This window comes from Selaginella moellendorffii, unplaced genomic scaffold (genome assembly GCF_000143415.4).
Source record: "Selaginella moellendorffii unplaced genomic scaffold, v1.0 SELMOscaffold_16, whole genome shotgun sequence".
Lineage (NCBI taxonomy): Eukaryota > Viridiplantae > Streptophyta > Lycopodiopsida > Selaginellales > Selaginellaceae > Selaginella > Selaginella moellendorffii.
In genome coordinates this window covers 1,015,444-1,042,162 of record NW_003314277.1, presented here as the reverse complement: position 1 = coordinate 1,042,162, position 26,719 = coordinate 1,015,444, and the positions used below count along the sequence as shown (strand labels likewise).

The 26,719-nt window shown below is 47.3% G+C and overlaps 7 protein-coding genes and 2 long non-coding RNA genes across 10 annotated transcripts; 7 read left to right on the top strand and 2 right to left on the bottom strand.

The window, feature by feature from the left end:
• Positions 1-30: 30 nt before the first annotated feature.
• Positions 31-1,752, bottom strand: LOC9642498. The gene is made up of 3 exons (XM_002971013.2): positions 835-1,752; positions 586-768; positions 31-376 (listed from the first exon to the last, which is right to left on the bottom strand). Exons 1-3 carry the CDS (start codon positions 1,360-1,362, stop codon positions 98-100), a joined length of 990 nt encoding a protein of 329 aa, XP_002971059.2. The 5' UTR covers positions 1,363-1,752; the 3' UTR covers positions 31-97.
• A 320-nt stretch (positions 1,753-2,072) lies between these two features.
• LOC9641805 (ergosterol biosynthetic protein 28) lies at positions 2,073-2,726 on the top strand. Its single transcript, XM_002971215.2, has 3 exons — positions 2,073-2,241; positions 2,301-2,507; positions 2,561-2,726. The coding sequence occupies exons 1-3, from the start codon at positions 2,127-2,129 to the stop codon at positions 2,644-2,646; spliced, it is 408 nt and encodes a 135-aa protein (XP_002971261.2). The 5' UTR covers positions 2,073-2,126; the 3' UTR covers positions 2,647-2,726.
• Positions 2,509-4,305, bottom strand: LOC9642364 (S-adenosylmethionine carrier 1, chloroplastic/mitochondrial). Its single transcript, XM_024675964.1, has 9 exons — positions 4,155-4,305; positions 3,990-4,093; positions 3,874-3,928; positions 3,676-3,825; positions 3,398-3,593; positions 3,295-3,340; positions 3,123-3,219; positions 3,003-3,075; positions 2,509-2,935 (listed from the first exon to the last, which is right to left on the bottom strand). The coding sequence occupies exons 1-9, from the start codon at positions 4,201-4,203 to the stop codon at positions 2,746-2,748; spliced, it is 960 nt and encodes a 319-aa protein (XP_024531732.1). The 5' UTR covers positions 4,204-4,305; the 3' UTR covers positions 2,509-2,745.
• On the top strand, positions 4,295-6,680 carry LOC9641804 (far upstream element-binding protein 1). Of its 2 annotated transcripts, none has more exons than XM_024675963.1 (7): positions 4,295-4,682; positions 4,759-4,826; positions 4,923-5,108; positions 5,202-5,282; positions 5,334-5,405; positions 5,484-5,597; positions 5,966-6,680. In XM_024675963.1, exons 1-7 carry the CDS (start codon positions 4,331-4,333, stop codon positions 6,485-6,487), a joined length of 1,395 nt encoding a protein of 464 aa, XP_024531731.1. In that variant the 5' UTR covers positions 4,295-4,330; the 3' UTR covers positions 6,488-6,680. The 2 variants fall into 2 exon arrangements, with proteins under 2 accessions (XP_024531731.1, XP_002971260.1); XM_002971214.2 differs by having other exon boundaries at positions 5,199-5,282.
• A 2,894-nt stretch (positions 6,681-9,574) lies between these two features.
• LOC9641803 (ATP-dependent RNA helicase eIF4A) lies at positions 9,575-13,803 on the top strand. The gene is made up of 7 exons (XM_024676165.1): positions 9,575-9,712; positions 9,767-9,834; positions 9,882-9,976; positions 10,035-11,082; positions 12,389-12,455; positions 12,603-12,671; positions 13,609-13,803. Exons 1-7 carry the CDS (start codon positions 9,575-9,577, stop codon positions 13,801-13,803), a joined length of 1,680 nt encoding a protein of 559 aa, XP_024531933.1.
• A 2,935-nt stretch (positions 13,804-16,738) lies between these two features.
• On the top strand, positions 16,739-17,257 carry LOC112346640. Its single transcript, XR_002992531.1, has 2 exons — positions 16,739-16,997; positions 17,053-17,257. It is a non-coding gene; the product is annotated as an uncharacterized LOC112346640 (long non-coding RNA).
• Positions 17,258-18,143: 886 nt separating this feature from the next.
• On the top strand, positions 18,144-18,518 carry LOC9641801. Its single transcript, XR_002992543.1, has 3 exons — positions 18,144-18,252; positions 18,311-18,378; positions 18,424-18,518. It is a non-coding gene; the product is annotated as an uncharacterized LOC9641801 (long non-coding RNA).
• A 128-nt stretch (positions 18,519-18,646) lies between these two features.
• On the top strand, positions 18,647-19,663 carry LOC112340465 (ATP-dependent RNA helicase eIF4A-like). The gene has a single exon (XM_024676164.1). It carries the CDS (start codon positions 18,647-18,649, stop codon positions 19,661-19,663), a length of 1,017 nt encoding a protein of 338 aa, XP_024531932.1.
• Positions 19,664-22,366: 2,703 nt separating this feature from the next.
• LOC9641800 (ATP-dependent RNA helicase eIF4A) lies at positions 22,367-24,377 on the top strand. The gene is made up of 4 exons (XM_024676047.1): positions 22,367-22,570; positions 22,623-22,928; positions 22,983-23,190; positions 23,249-24,377. The coding sequence occupies exons 3-4, from the start codon at positions 23,148-23,150 to the stop codon at positions 24,298-24,300; spliced, it is 1,095 nt and encodes a 364-aa protein (XP_024531815.1). The 5' UTR covers positions 22,367-22,570; positions 22,623-22,928; positions 22,983-23,147; the 3' UTR covers positions 24,301-24,377.
• The last annotated feature ends 2,342 nt before the right edge of the window (positions 24,378-26,719 follow it).

Sequence of the window (26,719 nt, the reverse complement as noted above, 5' to 3'; positions counted from 1 at the left end):
GTAGAAACCAACTTGGATGACCTAAAAGAATAATTAAAGAGGCCAAATCGAATATCCCACCAAACAAAACAAACCCGACTTTATTGCGTGGGGGCTCTCACGCGTAGGCGCAGGAGTTTGCGAGAACTCGGAGGAACTTGACTTGGCTGGTATGGACCTTGAAGCGGCAGAAGAAGGAAGTGCGGTACTTTGGGCGCACCAGCGGGAAGACGTGGGCTCGCGACTGGATTGTTCCAGTCACCGCCAGCGGCACGTCGCCACCGCCGCTCGTGTAGCCCTCTAGATCCGGCCCCGCGCCGTAGAGCGGCACCTTGATCGCCTCCACATTCACGGGGAAAGTTTTCATGCTGTCCTTGTGCTGGTAGAACTTTGGGATCTGGTCCACATCAAAGCCCAGATCAAGATCAAAGCGAAAACTAGAAATTCACAGTAGCAAAGTCTCATCTAGAGCCTCACAGTGAGCAAAGTCTCTTTTTAAGTTCTAGAGCTTCTACAGTTCTAAGTTCCAGAGCAAAGTCTCTACTAACTCAATCAAACTCGGTGACGTTCTAGAGCAAACTTGAGGGAGAAACGAGAGAAACTTACCTGGCCTGTAGCGATCGTGAGCTCGTTGAAAACCAGATTGATGTCGGCAGCGTGGACGTGGAGGCCAAAGTACTGCGATGGGTTGCGGAAATTCACCATGAGCGTGCAATTGGACGTAAGCACTCGCGTCGGGACGCCCGAGTCCGTCCCGGCCACGACGGTAAACTCGTGGAAGATGATTTTCTAGAGCCAGGAAAGAAACAAAGCCGCGCATTAATTCCCTTGTTGCAAGCAAAGTAAAAACCATACCTTGACGACGAGCTTGGGCGAGTGAGGCTGGCAGACGAGCCAGAAGATGAGCGCTCCAAAGCTGAGGAGAAGAACACAGCAGAGAACGCTGATCCAGAACAGGCAGCACCGCGAGAGGGGCTTCCTCTTGCCCGATTCTCCGTGCGATTGCTGCTCCTCCTCCTCCATGATGGTCCCCGGGATCCATTGCTTGTACCCCTTCTTGTGCGGCCTGTGATGGGGAGGGAGCGAGCCGCCGTGGGGAAGAACTCTCCGTGATCCTGGCTTGGGCGCAGGGGGCACAGAGCTGGCCTCGCTCTGCAAGCTTCCCGAGTGCTTGATGAAGGACTGGTGATGGAGAGGCGACGCCATGGGGCTCATCACGGGCGTCGAGTGGAACGATGGCTTCTCGTTGCCATCGTGGGAGTCACGGGACGGGCTCTGGACGAAGTAGACTGGATGGCGCGGCGGCGACTGCGGTGGAGAGAGCCCGGCGCTCGTCCCTTCCGAGTCGAACGAGGAGCGCATCTTGCCGTAATATCGAGCCATCGCGCCGCGACGACGAAATCTCTGCTGCTAGAGCCAATGCAGGCCTCCCTGGACTGCCGATGCCCGATATTTCGCGAAAACCTTGCTCGATCCACGCAAGAACACCCTAGCTCTCGAAATATCGACCGCGAGAGCTCGAAATCTGGTAAGTGCTGCGGCGAATCCACCAGGAGCACCGCCACGGAGAGCCTGCCATGCACCAATGCTCGATATCGCTGCACAAACCGGATGAAACACCGAGAAGAAAGAAGAATCACTGAGAATGGAGCTAGAGAGCTAGCGGCAAGCGAGCGGCCGATGGAGCGCCTTCCATCCCGCTACGCAAACGCCAACCGCGCCGAAGACTCCACGAAGCGCAGCGCCGTCGCGAGAATCGCCGTGTTGCGGATCAGGGGAGCGATGAACTGTCTCCCAGCAAGGAATGCGCAAGGCTGTGGCAGAGCCGTCGATCTGGGCATCGACGGTCGGGAGGGCTTCCTGTATTTTAGCCGTTGGATTGCCACGTTGCCGCGAGATCTGGTCGTCCATTTACTGTACGCGAGAAAGACCATATGGTACATGAAAGAGGCGCATGATAGATATGAGAAGAAGGAATTTGATTAAAATTCCAAAGCGCCATGTGCACGAGACATGTGCTATGAAGCTTCCGCCAGCTTTGACAGGGTGATCCTTTAAAAATACCTAAAAGGTGGCGAGATAAACAAAATGGCTTTAATTTTTTAGGGCTCTTCGTGAGAGATTTAGGGTTCTTGAGATTCTTTGCGATGCGAGCGCTAAGTCAATGGCTGATCCTTGTTGGGATCTTGCGGCTCTCTGCAGTCTGGTTTGGATTCTTCGACATTTGGGCCCTGCGCAAGGCAGTCTTCTCGAAATCCTCAAGTAAGATGATCGATTCGCGACCGATTCGATCCATTCGATCCATTCTTTCTCGCTTGCAGTGACTGAAATCCACGGGCGGACGTTTGGCGTGTGGACGCTGCTAACGTGCACGCTTTGCTTCGCTTGCGCGTTTAATCTGGAGAATCGCGAGCTCTACTGGGTCACATTCGCGTCGTTCGTTTACGCTCTTGGCCACTTTGTGACCGAGTTCTTGATCTACAAGACGATGGCTCTCTCAAACCTCGCCACAGTCTCGATCTTCGCTGGTACTGCTAACATCACTTAGCTCGATTTCTTGAATTCACTCCTTTCTTTCCAGGTGGTTCTATAATCTGGATGCTTCTCTTTCGTCGCAATTCAAATGTCTCTTCTAACAAGATCCGAGCTGCTGGAAAAACAAACTAGAAAGCTGAGTTTGCGATCGAGCCTCGATCCAATTGTCGATGGTGAGAGCCCAAAAAAAATTCACCGTTTTCTCGGTCGAATCGTTGATCCTAGAATCGCCTACGCGGCCTGCGATAAGATCTGGAGCCCGCCTTGGTCGTTAAACTCTCTCCGGAGTTTCTCCACGGCCATGAACGTCAGTGCCGAGGCCGGACACCACCACATCACTCTCGGCCCAGCTCCTTTGAACAGTCCCCTGATTCCTTCTTGTTCCTTTATCTTGGTGATCGCATCGAGCCAGCCAGTGTACCTGGATTCGATGAGTCGCAAGTAAGCAAGCAATCGAAGATCTGGCAAAGCAAACTTTAGTAACACACCTTGCCGATGTACTTTGGACTTGCATCCGAGTCTTGACAACGTCGAAAGGAGTCGTCAGGAACGCACTGAATCCTAGCAGAACAAAGAGTTAAAGCGGGGCATTTGCACTGAGCTCTCACCTCCGGCCGCTCCGCCGAGCAAAAAGTCCTGCGAGCACGAAAGATCACCGTTGGCAACTTTCAAGGCTGTCTTCCTGAATGCTTCATAGAGAACGATCTGCAAATGCGCCAAACAAGTGTCAGCAGGACAAAAAACAAAAGAACGGACGACCAAAGTTAAAGTGTATACTACCTGCAAGCCTGCAAAAGGAATGTCACGCACAATGGTGGAGAGAAGGCTGCAAAGAAGAAAAGAAAACCATTCGTTAGCTCACTTCCAGATCAGAGAAACTCACCCAGCGTAAAGGCCGCGAGTTCCTTCCTGCGCGTGGATCGCTCTCGCCGCATGAAACATCCCCGAGTAGTACTGGAAGACTGGAGCTTTTATCTGCTGCTGCTTCGCAGTCTCCCACGCCTTTCGAGAGCCTTGGACCTGCATTCGCTGCTTGATAACTTCGCACGGGACGTAGACCACCGCGCCAAGAGCATCTCCTGGAAGAAGCAAATCGAAAGAGAACAGAGATCCATTAGCGAGAATTCGTCGTTTAGAGAAAGAAAAGGAACTCCAAAGTACCAGCTGCGCCAGCGAAGAACAGTGCCCATGGTGTTGGTAAGTTTGGCCTCTTCTCTTGTAGCAAGTCCTTCGTGGTCTCGATGAAACCGAAATATGTGGCGCCCGTTACGAACGATCCAGTGACACCCGGAAAGACTCCCCGATAGAATCCTGTCAATCGCGTCAATGCCGGTAGAAGAAACGATCGAAATATCGCACCTCGGATGCCGTCCCTAGCGCCGATGGTCTTGGAAACCTGGACAAGATTCGCATTCTGCGAAAGCGAAGCTCTGCTCGATCGACCGACGCAAGAAAAGGGAGCGAAATCTCTCTACCTGGCCGAAGCCGCTCTGGAGCCGCGTCTTGATCGTGTCCACGGGATGCATGATCGTCTCGCCGAAGCCGCACGCCAGGCCTCCCCATAGAAACTCCCTCCAAGCTGCCAAACAGAGAGATCGAGATAGAAACCGAGAATGTGGCGCTCGATCCAGGAGAGATACCAGCGAGAGAGGCAGCACTGCGCGATCCCCCTCCCGAGTCGGCGATCATCTTAGCAAAATATCGCTCCTCCTCACGACCATAAACCCTAAGCCCCAAGCGAGGAGAGAGAAGTATATTCCCGGCACCAGTATTAGGGTTTGTACATTTGGATTAGGGCTTTGGGGGTACAGCAGCTATGGCGGAGAGCGGGCGCCCAGCTCATGGCGACTACGAGCGGCGATCTTCGTCCCCACGGATGGCCTCCAGTAAGCGGAAATACGAGGAGCCAGTGGAGGCGCCACCGCGGCAGCCGCCACAGCAGCAGCGTCCTCCTCCGCCGCCGCCGCCTTCTTCCGACAGCCAGCGCCCGTCTTACAAGAGCGTCCCTCCTCCTCTCTCGGGCTTCGAGGCGGCGAAGCAGCGCGCCGAGCAGATTGCCGCGCGCCTGGTTGGGGAAGTGGAGTACAAGAGAGCCCGGACGAGCGCGGATGACAACGATGGCGTGGCCAGCAATGTGGAGCGCGCCGGGGGACATTATGGGCATCAAGGTACTCGCTACTGTTGGTTGATTGCTGCTAGAAAGGACGATCCTCAATCTTCTTCCCCTTTTTAATTTTCATTTAGATGATCGGCCTCCTTCAGATTCGTACGTCCAGCACCAGACCAAGAGAGTGGACGTTCCTAATACCAAGGTTTGTATCGAGAAGTTCCTTTGTTGTTGTTGTTTTTCTTTTTCTTTCTTTTTTTTTTTGATCTTATGGTGATATGGAGTTTTTTTGGTTTTGCAGGTTGGGCTCGTGATTGGCAAGGGAGGTGAGACTATCAGGACCTTGCAACAGCAATCCGGTGCTAAGATTCAAGTGACCAGAGATGCCGAGGCTGATCCGGGCGCAGTAACAAGGCAGGTTGAGCTCACTGGTACCCCTGAACAGATTTCTCGGGCCGAGCAACTTATCAGAGAAGTCGTGGGAGATGTACGCGAAAGTCTTTCTTTTTTGTTTTCTTCTCTGGCCTTTTGGTCTTTCTCTTTTGCAAGGGAGCTGACGGTAACGCTTGTTTTGCAGCAGGGTATCGTGGGAGGACCTGTGGGAGGTGGAGGCACTGGCGGTGTTGGAGATCCAATACACGTCCGGGTTCCAAATAACAAGGTCCTTTATGCAGTCTTTGCTGGAGCTATTTTAATCTAGATTTCGTCACAGGTCGGTCTGATCATCGGGAAAGGTGGTGAGACCATTAGAAATCTCCAACAAACATCCGGGGCACGAATTCAGGTATCAAATCTATAGTTGAGGGGCTGTTTGTTAGCCAACGGGCTGGAGATTTTCCTAACGTTTTTCTTCTCCTGTTAGGTGCAACATGATAGAGAAACGGAGCCAGGTGCCACGGAGAGGATCGTGACGTTAGTAGGGACCAAGCAACAGACCGACATTGCAACTGACATGATCAAAGATGTCATTGGAGAGGTATTTCTTATCAGTATTTCAGGTTTGGTGATAGCATTCTTGGAAGTCGTGTCGTCCTCCTGCCTTGTAACCATTTCATTTTGCTTGCTTGGTAAGACAACCTTGCGAAAATTTGCCGTCCCCTTTATGTTCTCTCTGTGCGGCTCTAACCTTCAACAGTAAGCATTAGGAGGCAAAAGTTCGTCTCATCAGCAGTGTGAAAAAAAAACCATGATACTCTTTTCCCAATGGTATGTTTCTTGAGGTCTCTAGAGTAGTCACATTATCTATGCTTTTCGAAAACCCTTCTTTGTTCTTATACTTTCTTCCTTGCATTCTATATGCCTGTGCTTGTGTCTGTTTATGCTAAGTATACACTGACCTTGCAGGGACGCTCGAGGGCCGGAGGCTACCAGCAAGGCTTTCGACCGGCCTGGGGTGGCCAGTCCCAGTCCCAGTCCGGCTATGGCTACCAGCAGCAGCAAGGCTACGGCTCACAGCAGTATGGAAACTACTGGGACCAAAACCAACAGCAGGGTGGCTCTTACGACTACTACCAAAACTCGGAGGGTGGCGGCCAGCAAAACGAGGGCGATCCAAACTACAACTATGGACAGCAGGGGTACTACTACGACCAGCAAGCACCGTACGACCAGCAGTACCCGCAAGGCTACGATCAATCGGGATACAACCAGGCGGGCGGCTACAACCAGGATCAAGAGTACGCTGGTGCTACTGGCTATGGCTACGAGTATGATCAGTCCTATGCCTACGATCAATCGGGACAGTATGTTCAAGCAGCCGAGGGTGCCGCTGCGAATTCTGCTGCTGCCAGTGCTCCAGGATCAGAGTCTTACTCGCAGCAGCCACCGCCAGCGTCCTCGTCGGCTGCTCAAACGGCTCATACTTGATCGAAAGATGGATCATCGCGTCGGTATGTGGCGAAAATTTTTTTTTTCTCGTTTTTTTTCTTCACTTTTCTTCTATTTCTACTTCTTCTCTACTTGGTTCTTTTGCTTTCATCTTGCTGGCAGCCAGCATAAACAGCAGCGCAGCAGCACAGGCTAGGTACTATTAAAGAAAAAAAAAAGTTTTGGTTTCTTCTCTAACTCTTTTTTTGTGAAAATTTTGGGCGTGTTTTGTGTTAACAAGATAGATAAGCTGATAAGAAAAGAGAGGGTGTTCTTCCTATTGTTTGGTATTTACAAAAAGGAATTTGCGCTCTTTGATGCTTTGGGTATAAACACTGAGGAGAAACGAAGAATAAGTAGCTCTCTTTTCACTCCTTTTTTTTTTTTCCTTCCTTTTTCTCGGCTGTAAAAAATCCAATTTTCATCTTCTCGCCTTCATCGCTTCCTTCTCCCTGCTGGATTCTGTTTGCGTTCTTCCTTTTCCTTCCTGTTGGATTGATTGATCGATCATGGCTTCTCTTGCGACGATGGATCCGATCCAATCCACTCCCGTCACTTCTTGTGCAAGTGGATCCGGCCAGACTGCGCAGCGTCCACGATGAGATCCAGCAGCGGCCTCTCGGGGTGGAACTTCATGAACTGGAGGTTCCTCTGGTACATGTCCACCAGCTTGAGCGCGTCCACATTGTCCACGTAGATGTGCCACTGCGCGAATGGAAGCAAGCTCCTGGACCAGGCGATGGCGTCCAGGATGGCCATCAATCCGACCGACACCGCCGACACGCTGCCCTTGTCCAATCCTCGCATCATCGGCGAGTAGCCCTGGTGCTCGTACCTCATCTCGTCGAATTCGTCGTTCCACACCAGCGCCCGCGCGACGCAGTGGCCCTTGTAGTAGACCCAGTAGCCCGCGCGAAGATCCGAGCCACGGACGTGGAAGAAACCCTTGGTGAAGACGTTCCAGGGCGCCGTCGCCTCCCACTCGTGCTCGCCGCCATCGATCGTCGACACCCACAGCGGCAAGATCCGCCGCTTGCTGCCGCTGCCATCCTCGCCCTCGCAAGCGTAGGGATACGAATCATCGATCGCCCCAACCGCGGCGGCGCCGGAGGCCAGGGCGAGGTCGGATTCCTCCTCCTCGGCGGCGGCGGCGGCGGCGGAGTGACTGTGGTGGTGGTGGAGAAGATTGGGTGGCGGCGAGGCGGCGCTGGCAGTGGCGATCCCGGCGGCGGGGGTAGGAGCAGCACTAGGGATCTTGGAGCCGTCGGCGGCCCTGGCGTGCTTCATGGAGAGGGGGCATTCCAGCGGCGCGCAGCAATCCGACTTCCTCTTGCCGCGGGCGCCGATGGAGGAGGATCTGGTTGCGCCGCCCGCGGCCGCGAGCTTTGCAAAGAGATCCGAAGGTGCGTCGCCGATCCCCATATCCGCCCCAGCAAACACGCCCCCCACGAACCCTAAAATTTCCAGAGAAAGCCCTACGTGGCCACACAAACTTTTTTGTGTGTTTGACGCCGAATATTCGCGGGAAACAAAAACTGGCATATTCTCGCCCGGCAACTGGATATTCGCGGGCTATGGATGATCCAAATATTGCGAAACTCCGATCACGAAGGAAAGAAACATACATTGTAAGTTTCCGTAGCTCTTGGGCTAGCTAACACCAAGAGAGGCAAGAATTTGATACAACAGCCATAGATCTCTATAGTTTTCTAGCTAAGAAAAAGAAAAAACAATGATCTTAGATCATGAGAAATTCTCGAAGAGCTCCTCCTTCTCGTCGCTGTAGATCTCTTCAACCCGCCGCGCGAACTTGTGATCGCCGTAGTGAAGCGCGAACGCTGCCCACAGCAGCTCCTGGGACGGCCTCGGGTAGAAACTCTCGTTGTAGAGAATGCTCCTCGCCATCGTCGTCAAGGGCTTCACGTCAGAGAAATCGAGGACACATACCTTGGGTGCTCGCTTCACAGGATCCCACGCTAGCTGAATTTCGATGTCGTCCCCGTCCAGACCCAGGCCGCGGTGGAGGTGTGCCGTGAATCGCCCCAAGTCAGCCGCCACGGCGTAAAGATCCAGTCCCATTGCCTCGGCTTCTGTGTAGCCTACCGCAGGCTCGGGCGCCCAGCTTCCTTCCGACGATCCGAGATACAAGCGGCAGGTTCTTTCTCCCTCCCACCACTGATCGGAGAGAATCGACGACGGCAAAGGCTCGAGCTTCTCCGTGATCATCACTGGAACATCGTAGGCTTTCAAGCCACGGAGCTCCACGCCAAGGGAATCTGCCATCCTATCTGCACGGGGGAAGAATGCGATCGGCCGGGTGATCTCGATGGTGGAAGAAGCACTGTCCCACGATTGAAACACCAAGTTCTGCGCTTGGAACTCACGCTCCAGATCCCCCAGGGAATTCTCCGGGGATCCCACCTTGAATGCCTAGTTCCTCCAGCAATAAACGCTGCCGTGCGTTCCTGTGTCGAGGTAGTGAAGCTGGATGACGCGATCTTCCCCTCGGACAAACAAGGAATCCAAGTCCATGCTGCTATATTTACCCTAAATAGTCTACCCATATACTCGGCACCCCGCGGCTATGGAGGATCCCGTGTGTTTCCATCGGCAGGCGGCGGCGCTGGAGCTCCTGGTGCCGTCAAGCATCCCTTTTCTCCTTCATTCGGTGCTATCCCGCAGGCAAGCTCCAATTCAATCGCAGCGAGAGCCTGATGCTTTCTCTCTCGAGGATTTCCTCTTTGGTTACCATGGCATCATCCTCAACTGCTCTGTCATCCCTGGCAACTTGTCCAAGCACAGTATCTGGGACAACATCTGTTCGATCTACCGCGGAATTGAGCGCTGCAAAGGTAGAAAACCGTAAAAAAAAAGCTTCTCTTTTATGTAAAACTCCTCCTTTTTGTAGAGTTCAAGGACGCTCCGCCTCCGGTCAAGTCCGTGCGCCTCCTCGAGCTACTGCTGCGTTTGGTCAGGCCAAGATCCAACGTCTTTGACAACATGCTCGTCGTCACAGCTCCAGCCAATGTGAAACACTTTGTGGAGGTTTTGCGTTGCTACTACCACCCTTGGAAGCTGGTGGGAAGCATGGAGGAGCACCAGTGGATGCTGGATCGTCTGGATATAGTTGTGGCGAGCCCCCAAGAGGCTCGCAAGCTGAAGGCCAGCATGACACTTCTAGCGCTTGTTCTTGTTGACGACGACAACCCCGAGTTTTTCAGCCGAGTAGGTGTTTTGCTCCTTTCAGTGCTTTAGTCGATCTGACGGTGTGCTTGACAGGTTATGGACCTGATAGAGTCCCTCCTGTTTTTCAGTCTCCCGGTATCACTGAAACCTTCTCCTTGCAGGTTCGCCTTGTTTAGCCTCAACCTCTCTTAAACTTCTGTACTGTCAGGCCTGCCAAGTTGGATGTAATCAATTACCTTGCTCCCTGGGAAGCGATCAACATGAGCAAAGAGCTATTGCGGGCGATAGAGTTGTCACTCCCAGGTATGTATCTTCGCTTCTTTCTGTTTTCTTCATCTGGAGTTCGCTTTGATTGTTTCAGAAGCAGCGTGCTGCTCTGGTTTCCTTGACCCGTGCTTCTGCAATGCGGTCCAGAATTTCTCCGTGTTTCGACGCAACGTTGTGTGCCAGGACTGGTCTGGCATCCTGGCCTTCATGCCGGGCCTCATTCCCGATTCAACAAGCACCGCCTCAATAGTTCTCGCTCCAGGCCACCGGATTCCTCAGCTTTTGGAGCTGTTGCAGGCCTTCGTGGACGGCCTGGGACTGTTTGAAGTTAAGGTGACTTACCTCAGCGAGCCAGCGATCATGAATGAACTTTCACCCGGAATTGTACTCGGGACTCCGGACAGGATGCAGGAAGCACTGTGCGGGGCCAGCACGACTTGGAAGCCACACAGAGCCGTTCTCGTAGAAACCAATGTGCTGGTTTCCACACAGAAAGTACATGTGGAGGCAATATGCTCCATCCTTTGGAGCCGAGACGTGATCTTGGGGATCCACTCCCTAGACCCATCTCCTGGTGTAGAAGATATCGTCACAAGGTTCTGCAAGGGCGAGACGAGCAGGATTCCCAGGCCAGCCTTCACCGTAAGCTCAGTCAAGCACTTCTATGCAGCTGTCAAGAGCGCTAGTGACAAGCTCTCCAAGCTCGGGGAAGTGTGGAAGTTGTTTCGGATCAGGAGCGATACAGTGACAGTGTATTGCAACTCGGTATCGCAGGTGGAACTGGTTGCTTCTGGGATGGAACGTGCGGATTTTAAAGTGGCTGCAACGCACACTGGCATGCCGCAGCACTGCATTGAAGAGACGAATCGGGCTTTTCGCCAGCGTGGTTTGCTTCTAATCACCAACATAATCTACAGTGGAAGGCAGCATGTTATCAACTTTGACATGCCGGAGTCCGCGGATGGGTATTTGGCGAGAGCAGGCGTGCACAGGATCCTTTGGACGAGAAAGGTGGTGAGCATCTGCTCTGAGCTTGAAGTTTGTTTGATGCACGAGTTTGAAAGGAGCCTTGGTTTCGAGGTTGATCTTCTGGTTGCAAAAGACCATCGTCTGAATGGAAAGAAGCCACCGCGGAGAAAGAGGTAAGAAAAAGAGAAAGCTGGTCATCCCTTGTTCTAAGAATTAAAACTAAACATCTGCCTGCAAAGGGTAATCACGGAGCAGATTTTCCAGTCCTGAAAAAAGATTTGGCTGCCCTGTTGCTGGATTTCACTCTTCTATATAAATGACTAATCAAATATTTTGTACATTTTTGTATTCCATCTGTTTTTGAGAAAAGAATGTATAGTCTATTTTTTTTTCCTGGGATGTCAGATCTTTTCAAAGCTCATAGCAATAAATCCTATTAAAGGATGTTAACATTGGGGATACATAAAATGATGGCAATGTATTTTTTTATCCTTTTATATAAAATGTTTTAACTATTGTATATATACAATTTTTAGAGGATCAATTTATTGAATATTGTGCTAAATTTCATAAATTTGTGTCAAAACACTTTATATGGTCTGTTCCACTGAACAAAGAGCCATTTGGATAAACCATATATAGTAAGATTGAGAAAATATACTAACTTTAAATAATCTATTTTCTACTTATAAATTTGATGATAATAAAAGTTTGAATGTTATTGTTGCATAAGTGTTAAGTAAACTCCACTTGGATCAATGGAAAAATGCTTGCCAAATACTAATCTCAAAATATAACATTAGTAACTTGTCATAGCATTAGTAACTTGTGTGTTTGTGAAAGCAAATAAAACTCTATGTAAGGTCTTAAATAAGGTTTTAAATTTAAACCCATGGATTTAGTACTATTTTAACCCAAGGATGTTGTGAGACACAAAATCCCTAAGCCCCAAAGTGGAGCCGAAAAGGTGCCACGTGGTAGTGGCCAAAGCGAAAGTCAAACGAGTGTAACACGTTTGGATTAAAAGTTCTAACTTGAAAGGCCGAGAGCGAGAGTGGAATTCCCAACAAAGGGCTCGAAGAACAAACACAAAACGAGCAATAAGTGAGTCTTTAAAAAAGGGACACAAGAGGACCAACACATGACACATGGAAGAGTTTGGGATGGAGTTGAAATGGAGTCTAAGATGGACCTAAGATGGACCCGAGATGGAGTTCGAGATGGAATCTAAGATGGACCCAATATAGACCCGAGATGGAGTCTGAGATGGACCCGAGATGGATCCAAGACCGAGACCGAGCCCGAGTCCAAGTCCAAAATCGGAACCAAGACCAAGTCCGAGTCCAAATACTAATATAGGCTATTGAATGAAAGCCCAAAGCAATTGTCCCCCGGGGGGGGGGGGAAGGGGGGGGGGGTGCGGGCTGCAAAGGGTTCCAAAAGTATAGTAGGGAGAGTGTGGGGGTTGGAACCCAATAGAGCCAGTTTGGCCCAAGAATGCCATACCCAGCTGTTAGGTGATGGGATGACCATTGGGAAGTCCAAGGTTAGAGTGAATATAAACTGATAATCGGGATAGCTTGACGAAGTGTTCAAAAGCCAACTTTAGTTCCCTCGAAAGATCGAATAATCGATGCTCCTAATCCAAGTGTGGGTGGCACTACCTACTTGGATATTTGACGTGGCTCAACAGAACTTTGCTCTAAGCTCATGGCTAGAGCACCTAAAGGCGGAAGGTGGGGAAAGTACCCAGGAGGCTCGCGTAGAGCCACGGTGTTTTGAAATGTTATCCTAAAATCCCAAACTGTGGAAAGGAAGAGAAGTAGTCCTCTGGAGTGGCAACCAAGGATACAATCATACAGTAAGGAAGTCCTAGTGGACAGTGGGACTTGGTGGTTGGGCCTGTGAGCCTTCATCCAGTGGTAGTATTGGCGAATGCGGCCATAGACAAAAAGGAACTTAGTGGGGACCGGAAAAGAGATATTGGGGAAGGTTATTCCCCTTGTCTGCAGGCATCCTAAAGATGTTAAGAAGTAGATTTAGGATGATCACTCATGGATGGATGACTCAATCTTTGAGAGACGGGATTGTGATGTAGGTGGTGTTAGACCACCGATGTGACCAAAGTGAATGGGCATAGCCTTAGCATAACGGACTGATATATCGATGGTACCTTAGGGTGTCGGTTTTGGGATTTGACACATGGAGCACTTAGACCAAGTGTAATGGTTAAGTGGCATAGATGCCATTCTTGGAGCTAACAAGTCTTTAAGTCCAGAATAGAACTTACAGAGGTTGTGAGTGAGACTCCTCCAAGTGGTTAGAAGTGTGGTTAAATGTGGAAAATTTAGTCAACTTACAAATGCTTAACCCTAAATATCGATTGAAAAATGAAGTGCATTCTTATTTATAAGCTTTTTCTTTTTATATTTGAACTCTATAAATTATCTTTTAAGTCATTTTGCTTATACTTTATTGGTAAGATAAAATTATGACTATATAAAAATTTATATAGTAAAGCATTAACATGACATACACACACTAGAGAAAAGGGAAATAACCACTGCCATTTAAATATTGAAAATCTCTTTGAAAGTCTTGATACCAAACTATCTATTTATAGATGATATTTATAGATTCTCTTCAACCCGCCACACGAACTTGTGATCACCGTAGTGAAGCACTAACGCTGCCCACAGCAGCTCCTGGGACGGCCTCGGGTAGAAACTCTCGTTGTAGAGAATGCTCCTCGCCGCCTTGTCGATCGTCGTGAAGGGCTTCACGTCAGAGAAATCAAGGACACACCTTCGGATCTCGCCTCACAGGATCCCACGCTAGCTGAATTTCGATGTCGTCGCCGTCCAGACCCAGAGTGCGGTGGAGGTGTGCAGTGAATCACCCCAAGTCAGCGGCCACGGCGCAAAGATCCAGTCCCATTGCTTCGGCTTCTGTGAAGCCTACAGCAGGCTCGGGCACGCAGCTTCCTTTTGACGATCCCCTCCCACCAGTGATCTGAGAGAACCGACAATGGCAAACGTCTCCAGCTTCTCCATGACGATGACCGGAACATCGTAGGCTTTCAAGCGTTGAGCGATCTTGCAATCTCGTTTGCACTAGAAAAGAATGCGATGAGGCGAGCGACCTGGACGGTGGAAGAAACGCGGCTACATGACTCGAACACGACCTTGTGCGTATCATACTCGCGCTCCAAGTCCTCCTCCTCTGATTCTTCTTGAAAGCAAACTTCATATTCCCGTGCACTCCTTTGTCCAGGAGTTCGAGCTGGATCACGCGATCGGTAATTCGGATAAAAGGGGTTTTCTCAATAAATACTCCAAAACATAGTTTCTGGATAGCAGAAGACGCAAAAGAGAGCTCCTTGACTTTTCCATATCTGTAATTCATACCTCCGCTCCTATGAATTCAAGAGGAAAAGCAATTTTATTTGCTATCGCAACATGTTTTTCGCTGATATTTTCATGGTACCTGTGACAGTTAAGCTCGTTGTTGGCTTCCTCTTGATCCTCGACTGTGTTTCTCTTCATGTAATTGTTATGTACACGTTTTGGAACTTTTTGAAGTTTGGTAACTGCAGTTCCATCGATTGCTATCTGAGAGCCCAGCGTTCCTATAAGAAAGTAAACCTTTCACCTACAAATCAAGCATATATCCCGATGAACAATTCACACGTTAAGCGTCTGTCCTCCACGAGAACACGGGTCAACGGCCAATTCATACATTGTCTTCCGTTTCTGAATTTCATTAAGCAGTTGCTCGCAACTAAAATTATAAAATTGTTAAACATCCAACATCAAACAATAACTATTTACCTGCAAAGTCCTACATTCACGAAGACGATCGTTTTCTGACTGAAAATCACCACCTTTCTGTTAATCTCGCTGTAGCTCATGCGTCCAAAATGACTTGTCGCGGGGACCATGTCTGTCGGAGAGTAACCTGCTGATAAAAGTACGGATAAAAGTACTCCAGAACAAATACCATTCAAACCGAGGACAAACCACCTTCGAATGGTCATCTTGAGCTGTTGAACTTAAGAACTCAGATATTCTTACTGCAAAAGGAGAAAGTTAATCGTCTGAACATAGCCCCTAAAATAAGTTTTCAAGACTCAAATAAGAACATTAAGAGCAAACATACCACAACTTTTCACGAAGCTCTTTAATTTCTTTTTCCTGCCGCTTAAGAGAGCTGTATCTACAAAAACAGCAAATGAAAAAATACGCATGAGAAGGCTGGTCAGCTGCAAACTGCGCCTCCGGGATCAAGGAGGCAGCCAACTAAAACATACCTCATTGACGTGCGTGCATGTGAAGCTTTTTTCGATCTCGAGGCAAATTGAAGTGTTATGTTTGTTTCGTCTGTATGTATCTGAAACAGATGATACGAAACTTTGACGCACTGAGTCGTTGAAGTGTTACGTCACCCAGTGTAATGGTGACCTTACGAGCAAAGATCTCGCTGTGGCACCTCATTAAAGAATCTCTTGGCCTGGTTCATGAGCCCTAGATCAAAGATAACCTCTGGTGGCTTCTTTGGCATTGTTGGACCAAAACGACCGTGGTATGTTCTCAAAGATTCGGTAGCCTGAAGCTAGCATTCTGCATTGTGGATAAACAACTTGCATTCAATATCGAACTGCGGCATTCTTTCAAAAACATGTTTTTGGTCCAGCGCGTTCGTCTAAAGAGGATTAAAGAATGCGCATCAGTTTGCTGTCCAGGTATGCTATATAACCTTTATGAAAAAAAAATGAAGCTAGGAGGAGGAAAGTGTTACCTTTTCCTGGACCCTCGCTCAGCTTATTTCTAACAGTTCCAATAGTCATGAGACTCTTGCTAATGTGTTGTCCCTCCTTAAGTCGAACTCCTCCAGCTCCTGTTTTTGCAACATGCTCAGAACTGGCTAGATCGAAAAGCACAAGTTATAGTGAAAACGTATAGATCGTAACATTCTAGGCTTACCACACTCGAACAGAGTCCTGTTTCTGTTGTTGTCAATGACTTGTGTGCGTGATTCACGATACATACCATTCGAAATATAGAGTGAGATCGACTACTGTATCTGTTCATGTTCGTCTCGCCAAAATGACGATGTGCTGCAACAATGTCAGTACCCCTCTATGGCGTTCCTAGTACCTTCTCCAAGCTTTAAGAATGGTCAGGACTGTTAACAACTTCCTCTCTGAGTCCAGCAACAAACAACCCCTTCTGTACAATGAAGTGTAAGAATGTGAGAAATACTTGCAAATGTTACCTTGAAATTCTCGTGTTAAGAGGCCGTTCATCTCTTCGTTATAAATGTCCATGTAAGAAACACGAACTAGGAACTCCCTGTTAGAATTCTAAATGAACAGAAGTCAGCAACTCACAATTCCGAGATTCGATCTCCAGTAAAATATGCTGTCAAAAACGTCTCGGATGATACCAGGATAATTAGCAGAACCTTGCATCGTGTAAGTCTTCCCGCTACTGGTTTGCCCATACGCAAACACAGTACCTGGGAAAAGGGATTGACTCTTTTTCAGGACTCAACTAAGAGAAGCTCTAAGCGCGACACTTTGCTCTCCCGCAGGTCGGATTCCTGGCGATCCAGTGGCGGTGGCGGCTGCGGCGCAGCAAGATTTGTGACTGTGATGATCAGCAAACACGAACAGCAAGGCGAGAAGAATGGCGAGAGCGCTATAGCCATCAATGATTACATGCATATTTGGCGCCATTTCTCTCTCCGTATCGTTCGAATCCCTTACTATATAGTATATACTCCCAATAGGGTGACTCTCTCTCTACCCTTGCGGCTATGGAGGATCCCGTGTGTTTCCATCGGCAGGCAGCGGCAGCGCTGGAGCTCCTGGTGCCGTCAAGCATCCCTTGTCTTCGTCAATCGGTGCTATCCCGCAGGCAAGCTCCAATTCAATCGCAGCGAGAGCCTGATGCTTTCTCTCTCGAGGATTTCCTCTTTGGCTACCATGGCATCATCCTCAACTGCTCTGTCGTCCCTGGCGACTTGTCCAAGCACAATGTCTGGGACAACATCTGCTCGATCTACCAGGAGATCAGGCGCTGCAAAGGTAGAAAACCGTAAATAAAACTTCTTTGTGATCTAAAAATCCTTTTTTCTTGTAGAGTTCAAGGACGCTCTGATAAAAAAGGCAGCGACTGCTGGCAACGACTGCTCATATTGTATATATGAAGCTATATATACATGGGCTGTGGCAACTGCCTAATGCCACATCATCCTAACTGCCTAGCTAAGCATCTACCTGAGCATCTAATCTCAACACTCCCACTCAGGCGTGTCTACAAACTGAGACAAAGCCTGAACATAAGATACTCAGCATGCATACAACTGACACTGACTCCCACTCAAAGCAACTACATCTTGTTGCTCTAGGGCTTGCTGCCTCTGCCACTCTTGGCTGCTTTGCCATTGCTCCTTTGGCTGTTGCTGCTCCTCTCTTGGAGCTCTTTTGCCATCGCTCCTTTGGCTGTTGCTGCTCCTCTCTTGGAGCTCTTTTGCCACTGCTGGGCTTCTCAGCCAACTCTGCCGCTGCTATCTGCCACCGCTCACTTGGCTGCTGCTGCTCCTCTCTTCGAGCATCTTGGCCACTCCTGCCGCCATTCTGCTTCTCGGCCTGCTGAGTCACTGCTCTGCTGCTCCTGGGCTTCTTGGCTGCTCTGCTGCTCCTTTCTTGGAGCATATCAGCATCTTCTGCCGCTCCAGGGCTTCTGAGTCGCTACTATCTGCCACTCCTCGCTGCTGGTATGGCTCTGCCATTGCTTTGTTGCTGCTCTCTAGGCTACTCTGCTTCTGCCGTTGGCATCTGGAAGCTTCTTCTTCTTCTTCATCCTTCACAGGTCCTCAAGATCTGTGCTCCGATACCATGATAAAAAAGGCAGCGACTGCTGGCAACGACTGCTCATATTGTATATATGAAGCTATATATACATGGGCTGTGGCAACTGCCTAATGCCACATCATCCTAACTGCCTAGCTAAGCATCTACCTGAGCATCTAATCTCAACACGCTCCGCCTCCGGTCAAGTCCGTGCGCCTTCTCGAGCTACTGCTGCGTTTGGTCAGGCCGAGATCCAACGTCCTGGACAATGTGCTCGTCGTCACAGCTCCAGACAATGTGAGACACTTTGTGGAGGTTTTGCGTTGCTACTACCACCCTTGGAGGAAGCATGGAGGAGCACCAGTGGATGTTGGATCGTCTGGATATAGTTGTGGCGAGCCCTCGAGAGGCTCGCAAGCTGAAGGCCAGCATCACACTTCTCGCGCTTGTTCTCGTTGACGACGACAAGCCCGAGTTTTTCAGCCAAGTAAGTGTTTTGTTCCTTTCCTTCTTTCAGTGCGTTACTTGATCCGTGTGCTTGACAGGTTATGGACCTGGTGGAGTCCCTCCTGTCTTTCAGCCTCCCGACATCACTGAAACCTTCCCCTTGCAGGTTTGCCTTCTTTGTTTAGCCTCACCCAAACTTTTGTATTTTCAGGCCTGCCAAGGTGGATGTAATCAATTACCTTGCTCCCTGGAAAGCGGTCAACATGAGCAAAGAGCTACGCCGGGCTATAGAGTTGTCAATCCCAGGTATGTATCTTCGCTTCTTTCTCTTTCTTTCTTTTTTCTTCTAGTGATTGGTGGAGTTTGCTTCGATTGTTTCAGAAGCAGCATGTTGCTCTGGTTTGCTCGACCCGTGCTTCCGTAATGCGGTCCAGATGTTCCCCGTGTTTCGACGCAACGTTGTGTGCCAGGACTGGTCTGGCATTGTGGCCTTCATGCCGGGCCTCATTCCCGATTCCACAAGCACCGCCTCAATCGTTCTCGCTCCAGGCCACAGGATTCCTCAGCTTGCGGAGCTGTTGCAGGCTTTCGTGGACGGCTTGGGACTGTTTGAAGTTCAAGTGGCATGCCTCCCAGCGATCACGAATGAACTTTCACCCAGAATTGTAATCGGGACTCCGGATAGGATGCACGAAGCACTGTGCGGGGGCAGCACGACTTGGAAGCCACACAGAGCGGTCCTGGTGGAGACGGATGTGATTCTTTCGACACACAAAGTACATGTGGAGGCAATATGCTCCAACCTTTGGAGCCACGACGTGATCTTGGGGATCCACTCGCTAGACCCATCTCCCGACGTAGAAGACATTGTAACAAGGTTTTGCAAGGGCGAGACTACAAGGATTCCCAGGCCAGGCATCACCTTAAGCTCAGTCAAGCACTTCTATGCAGCTGTCAAGAGCGCTAGTGACAAGCTCGCCAAGCTCGGGGAAGTGTGGAAGTTGTTTCGGACCAGGAGCGACACAGTGACAGTCTACTGCAACTCGGTATCGCAGGTGGAACTGGTTGCTTCTGGGATGGAAAGTGCGGGTTTTGAAGTGGCTGCAACGCACACTGGCATGCCAAAGCACTGCATTGAAGAGACGAATTGGGCTTTTTGTCAGCGTGGTTTGCTTCTAATCACCAACATAATCTACAGCGGCGGGAGGCAGCATGTGATCAACTTTGACATGCCCGAGTCTGCGGATGAGTACTTAGCGAGAGCAGGCGTACACAGGAGACTTTGGACGAGAAAGGTGGTGAGCATCTGCCCTGAGCTTGAAGTTTGTTTGCTGCACGAGTTCGAGAGGAGCCTTGGTTTCGAGGCTGATCTCCTGGTTGCAAGAGACCATCGTCTGAATGGAAAGAAGCCGCCACGGCTAGAGATAGGCAAGAAAAAGAATAATGTGTAAGTTCATAATGATTTTCTAGGAATCTATAATCTTCTCCAGCTTTGAGATTCTCAGGATCTCAAAATCCTCTACATGTGCTGTAGCTCCACCACCTTACAGTCCTAATCCACATCACCACTCTGACTGCCTCTTTGATTACGAGTTTGATTCTTCACAAGTTTGTGCAGTACAGGCTTTTTGGATGAGAAAGGTGGTGAGCCTGCTCTAAGCTTCAAGTTTGTTTGCTGCACGAGTTTGAGAGGAGCCTTGGTTTCGAGGCTGATCTCCTGGTTGCAAGAGACCATCATCTGAGTGGAAAGAAGCCACCTCAATGAAAGAGGCAAGAAAAAAAGAAAGTTGGTCACTAGTAAAAGAAATAAAACTAAACATCTGCTGGCAAAGGGTAATCACTGAACAGATTTTCTATGTCCCAGGATCTGGTTGCCCTTTGCAGGAGAAAAAGGGGTGTCAACAATAATTATACATCTTTTTTTGTAAATTATATTATTAGTATACAATACTTAGCCCGAGAGTCTATTTTTAGCATCTAGCTCTTACAAAAGGCTAGAGAGGCACCAGGCCAGTGTTGACAGCCAGCTCTTTGATGCACTACCTTAATGCTTAGATCAGGAGTAAACGGCCACACGGAAGAGTTGTGCTGCGTGGCGTGCTCTCTAGCGAGCCGATTGGCCACGCCTTGCAATTGGAGACTTGGCTTAATATTCAGCAAACCAAAAATTGTGCATGCCTGATGTTTACATCCCAGCCCATCCACCAAAAAACTCTAACTTCATTACTTATTTCTTCAAATTCAATTGCGAGTTTTATAAACTTGAGTATTATGAGTTTGGCATAGTTGCAACTCTGGCTAATAGAAATGGTGATCTCTTTGCAAAGCTTGTGGTGATATAGACATTGTCAACTGAGAAATTATATAAGTTATCACCATCACCCACGAACTCTAAACTTTCCAGAGAAATTGATGGCGAATATTCGCGCATATTAACTGGATATCCAAATATTGCAAAACTCAGGAAAGGAACATACATTGTACGTCGCCGTAGCGCTTGGGCTAGGTCAAGAGAGGCAAGAATTTGATACAACATAGATCTCTAAAAAAAAAAAACAATGATCTTAGGTTATGAGAAATTCTCGAAGAGCTCCTCTGTAGATCTCTTCAACCCACCGCGCGAACTTGTGATCGCTGTAGTGAAGCGCGAATGTTGCCCACAGCAGCTCCTGGGACGGCCTCGGGTAGAAACTCTCCTTGTAGAGAATGCCTTGTCGATCGTTGTGAAGGGCTTCAGAGAAATCGAGGACACATACCCTGGGTGCTCGCCTCACAGGATCCCACGCCAGCTCAATTTCGATGTCCTCGCCGTCTAGACCCAGAGTGCAGTAGTCAGCGGCCACGGCATAAAGATCCAGTCCCATTGCTCGGCTTCTCTGTCGCCTACAGCAGGCTCGGACGCCCAGCTTCCTTCTGACGATCCAAGATACAAGTGGCAGGTTCTCTCTCCCTCCCACATTGAGCTGGTTGTATTTTCTCTCGAGGAAGCTGTTTCATGCTCCTGGAAATCAAGCATAAATGAGTACACCGCAGCTTAAGTAGCCATTTCAATTATGATAGTAAATAAGGGAGTTCCTCAGTCGCATCCGCTGCTCTGAAAAAAAGCAGTGACATTTTATTGAGAAGAGGAAGACGAGCTTTTACCTTTGAATCAAAACGGGATTTAGACCTGGAGTTCCTTCCATCTTTAATTTAGACCTGCTGCATCTGGAGCATTAAGCTTTGCAGCACGCAAGACTTACAAGCTCATTACACGGAACTGCCTGGTCTTCTGTGTTTGAAGTCGCATCGAGTTTTGGTTTAGGCGATCTTCATCAGCAACATTTGGTCTGTCCTTGCTCGTTGTTTATTATTTCGTCACGAGAATGCGACAGAAATGACGGGCTCCAATAAAGGCATTCCTAAAAACAAGCAATAAGGACACATAAAACAATGATCTTATCCAGAACCTTAGCTGATGCGTCCAAAATGCCACGTAAACCTGCTAAAAAGATTATTTCAGAACAAATAACATAAAAACCTCTCTTAAGACTAAAGAGCTCAGATTTTCAGTCTTCTGTTATTCCTCTCTTTTCACGATCCAGCCGCGCTTTTCTCTCCTCTTCTACCTCAAGTGCAAGTTTCTCCTTCTCGAAATCGTACTGGAAATGAAAAAAGAAGAATTCAGATATCTGTGGGCTACAACCACTCGATTAGATTTAAAAGTTGTTTTTCGAAATCTAGCACCTGTATTCAGGACTCAACTAAGAGCATTATATACCAACAACTTTTTAGCACGGCTCTTCAATTTTTCTGCCTGCCCCTACAAAAACAGGAAAAGGAGGTTGATGCCAAAAAATCCTCGTTGACGTGCGGGCATTTTGCAACTTTCTTCGCTCTTTGTTTCGTGCATCTGAAACATGATGAGGCGGCGGAGTAAGATTTGTGACTGTAATGATCCCCCATATGCGAAGTGCCGTACCTGTTTGCATTTGATCGCCATGGCGATCATCCAGCCACGGCGTTGGAGCGGGGATAATCCAGAGCCGCCGAGAGAGTCCATGCGACGCCATAGCCATCGAAAATATTCCCCCTTGTGGATTTACCCTTTAATATATACTCCCCATAGAGCATGGAGGATCCCGTGTGTTTCCTCGAGCTCCTGGTGCCGTCAAGTCCTTTTCTCCTTCATTCGGTGCTATCCCGCAGGCAAGCTCCAATTCAATTGCAACGAGAGCCTGATGCTTTCTCTCTCTCGGATTTCCTCTTTGGTTACCATGGCATCATCCTCAACTGCTCTGTCATCCCTGGCAACTTGTCCAAGCACAGTATCTGGGACAACATCTGTTCGATCTACCGCGGAATTGAGCGCTGCAAAGGTAGAAAACCGTAAAAAAAAGCTTCTCTTTTATCTAAAACTCCTTTTTGTAGAGTTCAAGGACGCTCCGCCTCCGGTCAAGTCCGTGCGCCTCCTCGAGCTACTGCTGCGTTTGGTCAGGCCGAGATCCAACGTCTTTGACAACATGCTCGTCGTCACAGCTCCAGCCAATGTGAAACACTTTGCGTTGCTACTACCACCCTTGGAAGCTGGCGGGAAGCATGGAGGAGCACGAGTGGATGCTGGATTGTCTGGATATAGTTGTGGCGAGCCCCCAAGAGGCTCGCAAGCTGAAGGCCAGCATGACACTTCTAGCGCTTGTTCTTGTTGACGACGACAACCCCGAGTTTTTCAGCCGAGTAGGTGTTTTGCTCCTTTCAGTGCTTTAGTCGATCTGACGGTGTGCTTGACAGGTTATGGACCTGGTAGAGTCCCTCCTGTTTTTCAGTCTCCCGGTATCACTGAAACCTTCCCCTTGCAGGTTTGCCTTCCTTGTTTAGCCTCACCCAAACTTTTGTATTTTCAGGCCTGCCAAGGTGGATGTAATCAATTACCTTGCTCCCTGGGAAGCGATCAACATGAGCAAAGAGCTATTGCGGGCTATAGAGTTGTCACTCCCAGGTATGTATCTTCGCTTCTTTCTGTTTTCTTCATCTGGAGTTCGCTTTGATTGTTTCAGAAGCAGCGTGTTGCTCTGGTTTCCTTGACCCGTGCTTCTGCAATGCGGTCCAGAATTTCTCCGTGTTTCGACGCAACGTTGTGTGCCAGGACTGGTCTGGCATCCTGGCCTTCATGCCGGGCCTCATTCCCGATTCAACAAGCACCGCCTCAATAGTTCTCGCTCCAGGCCACCGGATTCCTCAGCTTTTGGAGCTGTTGCAGGCCTTCGTGGACGTCCTGGGACTGTTTGAAGTTAAGGTGACTTACCTCAGCGAGCCAGCGATCATGAATGAACTTTCACCCGGAATTGTAATCGGGACTCCGGACAGGATGCAGGAAGCACTGTGCGGGGCCAGCACGACTTGGAAGCCACACAGAGCGGTCCTGGTGGAGACGGATGTGATTCTTTCGACACACAAAGTACATGTGGAGGCAATATGCTCCATCCTTTGGAGCCGAGACGTGATCTTGGGGATCCACTCCCTAAACCCATCTCCCGACGTAGAAGACATTGTAACAAGGTTTTGCAAGGGCGAGACTGCAAGGATTCCCAGGCCAGGCATCACCTTAAGCTCAGTCAAGCACTTCTATGCAGCTGTCAAGAGCGCCAGTGACAAGCTCGCCAAGCTCGGGGAAGTGTGGAAGTTGTTTCGGATCAGGAGCGATACAGTGACAGTGTACTGCAACTCGGTATCGCAGGTGGAACTGGTTGCTTCTGGGATGGAAAGTGCGGGTTTTGAAGTGGCTGCAACACACACTGGCATGCCACAGCACTGCATTGAAGAGACGAATCGGGCTTTTTGCCAGCGTGGTTTGCTTCTAATCACCAACATAATCTACAGTGGAAGGCAGCATGTTATCAACTTTGACATGCCCGAGTCCGCGGATAGGTATTTGGCGAGAGCAGGCGTGCACAGGATTCTTTGGACGAGAAAGGTGGTGAGCATCTGCTCTGAGCTTGAAGTTTGTTTGCTGCACGAGTTTGAAAGGAGCCTTGGTTTTGAGGCTGATCTCCTGGTTGCAAGAGACCATCGTCTGAATGGAAAGAAGCCACCGCAGAGAAAGAGGTAAGAAAAAGAGAAAGCTGGTCATCCCTTGTTGTAAGAATTAAAACTAAACATCTGCCTGCAAAGGGTAATCACGGAGCAGATTTTCTAGTCCTGAAAAAAGATTTGGTTGCCCTGTTGCTGGATTTCACTCTTCTATATAAATGAGTAATCAAATATTTTGTACATTTTGTATTCCATCTGTTTTTTAGAAAAGGATGTATAGTCCCATTTCTTTTCCTGGGATGTCAGATCTTTCTAAAGCTCACCTATTAAAGGATGTTGACATTCGGATGTAATGTAATTTTTGATCCTTTTATATGAAATATTTTAACTATTGTATATATACAATTTTTAGAGGATCAATTTGTTAAATATTGTGCCAAATTTCATAAACTTGTGCCAGAACACTTCATATAGTCACTTACACTGAAGAAAGAGCCCTTTGGATAAAGCATATATAGTAAGATTGAGAAAATATACAAATTCTAATTAATTTACTTTCTACTTTACAATTGGATGATGGTAAGAGTTTTAATGTTATTTTTGCATAAGTGTTAAGTAAACTTCACTTGGATCAATGGAAAAATGCTTGCCAAATATTAATCTCAAAATGTAGCATTAGTAGCTTATGCATTTGTGAAGGCAAATTAAACTTTATTCATAGTTTAAAATTATAACTATATAAAAATTTATATAGTAAAGCATTAATAAAAATCTACACTTTCATAACTGTAATGCATGTAATCATGGGATAAAATTTTGATATATTATTATCGTGAATCATTAGAACTTTAGGGGATAAATGGGGATAAAATAGCCACTAAAGGCTCTTTCATTAAGTAATTGCGTCCTTTTTAGTTGGCTAAGGGGAGAGAGATAGGATGCACTATAATGACATATATATACCAGAGAAAATGCAAATAATTATTGCAATTTAAATGTTAAAAGTTTATATATTCATTATTATCTCTTTGAAAGTCTTTACAAACCATTCTATCAAACCATCCATTTATAGATGATAAGTATTTAGAAGGTATAATTGAGATGTCAAACATAAAATACGTCAAACATCAAATACCTTAGCCATAATGCAAGATTAAGGTTATATATACATAATTTCAAACTATTGTGTGAAAGGTTATATTTTAGACTATAGAATTTAAATGGGTAATAATTTAGAATTGTTTGAATTGCATAGTTATAGAATACAACCCTTTAGACCACACTGTGGACTAAACTCATGCATGCATAACCATATTAGACCATTTAGAACCATTGTTTAAGAGAATTTACTATAGACAAGAATGTTAGAATACCACATAAATGAGAAAGAAGTATTTAATAACAATTGTAAATGCATTAATAAGAGCACCAACTCACCCAACTAGTTGGATAGTAAGAAGTAATTATGATATACTCATTATTAATAATTAATCATGAAAAATAATTTATCAAATCAAATACCACTAACTCAAATGGATGGGAAATTGCAATTAATTTTAACTGTCCTTTTGTAACACAAGAGGGAGTATTATAAACTTAGCACCACAAACCTTTTTCAAGAATTTATAATTGTGCTAAAAGTTTTATGATGGTGCTCCATCTTATATTTTGGCCTACAAAGATATACATATCAAATGATATTTCATCTCATTTCTAGTATATAAATGTTAAAATGATAAGTTATTAGTAAGTGATGTAAGATTCTTATAGGACCTTCAATACCATAACTCAACCCTTTGAGCCTTCTAAACATCATCCAGGGAATGCAAAGCTAACTTTACACTTTGTAAACACTAAACATCATGCACAACAATTACCAATAGTATAGAATCTTCATCTAAAATTTCAATGATATTGAAATAATAGGCTCCTTAGAAATATAAGAAGAAAGAGGAGGAGGAAAAGGAGCTTGAGATAGAAAATCAATATCAACTATTGAACCCCTAGAGCAATAAATAATCTCAAAGTTGTAGATTTGAAGCTTCAAGCAATACAATCAACCATGTTCTTATGCTTTAATAATAAAGTGATTACAGTATGATCACTCTTTAGTAATATCCAAAAACAATACAAAGACACATAGAGCTTCTTAAAGTCCTAAACCACTACTAAACACTTATTTATTTGTGAATAATTCATCTTAACTAGCTATAAAGTATAATTGGTGTATATAATAGGATAACATTGACGAAGGACCCTTGTACTCTCATGCCCTAGAGATTGATATCAAAACCATCTATACGTAAAATGAAGGGCTGAATATAGTTAAGGTATGTTAAAATTAATGGAGCTATCAACACTACCTTAAGATTTGAAAATGCCTAATTGCAATCTTCATGATGTAATGTAATAAAAAAGATTGATTAACAAAACATCTAACATATTGTACCTTGTTAAAGAAGTGTTGCATATTGTTCACATGCTTTGGTATAAAAAAG

Excerpts from the sequence above, each read along its gene's own strand:
- LOC9641803 (XM_024676165.1), top strand. The coding sequence starts at position 9,575 with ATGGAGGAGCACCAGTGGATGCTGGATCGTCTGGATATAGTTGTGGCG. Across the intron at positions 9,713-9,766 it reads ACCCCGAGTTTTTCAGCCGA|GTTATGGACCTGATAGAGTC; the intron begins GTAGGTGTTTTG and ends TGTGCTTGACAG. Across the intron at positions 9,835-9,881 it reads CTGAAACCTTCTCCTTGCAG|GCCTGCCAAGTTGGATGTAA; the intron begins GTTCGCCTTGTT and ends CTGTACTGTCAG.
- LOC9642498 (XM_002971013.2), bottom strand. The coding sequence starts at position 1,362 with ATGGCTCGATATTACGGCAAGATGCGCTCCTCGTTCGACTCGGAAGGG. Across the intron at positions 769-834 it reads CGCCCAAGCTCGTCGTCAAG|AAAATCATCTTCCACGAGTT; the intron begins GTATGGTTTTTA and ends TCCTGGCTCTAG. Across the intron at positions 377-585 it reads TCACGATCGCTACAGGCCAG|ATCCCAAAGTTCTACCAGCA; the intron begins GTAAGTTTCTCT and ends GATGTGGACCAG.
- LOC9641805 (XM_002971215.2), top strand. The coding sequence starts at position 2,127 with ATGCGAGCGCTAAGTCAATGGCTGATCCTTGTTGGGATCTTGCGGCTC. Across the intron at positions 2,242-2,300 it reads AGTCTTCTCGAAATCCTCAA|TGACTGAAATCCACGGGCGG; the intron begins GTAAGATGATCG and ends TCTCGCTTGCAG. Across the intron at positions 2,508-2,560 it reads CACAGTCTCGATCTTCGCTG|GTGGTTCTATAATCTGGATG; the intron begins GTACTGCTAACA and ends CTTTCTTTCCAG.
- LOC9642364 (XM_024675964.1), bottom strand. The coding sequence starts at position 4,203 with ATGATCGCCGACTCGGGAGGGGGATCGCGCAGTGCTGCCTCTCTCGCT. Across the intron at positions 4,094-4,154 it reads CAGTGCTGCCTCTCTCGCTG|CTTGGAGGGAGTTTCTATGG; the intron begins GTATCTCTCCTG and ends TCTGTTTGGCAG. Across the intron at positions 3,341-3,397 it reads ACTCGCGGCCTTTACGCTGG|CCTTCTCTCCACCATTGTGC; the intron begins GTGAGTTTCTCT and ends TCTTCTTTGCAG.
- LOC112340465 (XM_024676164.1), top strand. The coding sequence starts at position 18,647 with ATGTTCCCCGTGTTTCGACGCAACGTTGTGTGCCAGGACTGGTCTGGC.
- LOC9641800 (XM_024676047.1), top strand. The coding sequence starts at position 23,148 with ATGAGCAAAGAGCTATTGCGGGCTATAGAGTTGTCACTCCCAG. Across the intron at positions 23,191-23,248 it reads TATAGAGTTGTCACTCCCAG|AAGCAGCGTGTTGCTCTGGT; the intron begins GTATGTATCTTC and ends TGATTGTTTCAG.
- LOC9641804 (XM_002971214.2), top strand. The coding sequence starts at position 4,331 with ATGGCGGAGAGCGGGCGCCCAGCTCATGGCGACTACGAGCGGCGATCT. Across the intron at positions 4,683-4,758 it reads GGGACATTATGGGCATCAAG|ATGATCGGCCTCCTTCAGAT; the intron begins GTACTCGCTACT and ends ATTTTCATTTAG. Across the intron at positions 5,109-5,198 it reads TCAGAGAAGTCGTGGGAGAT|CAGGGTATCGTGGGAGGACC; the intron begins GTACGCGAAAGT and ends CTTGTTTTGCAG.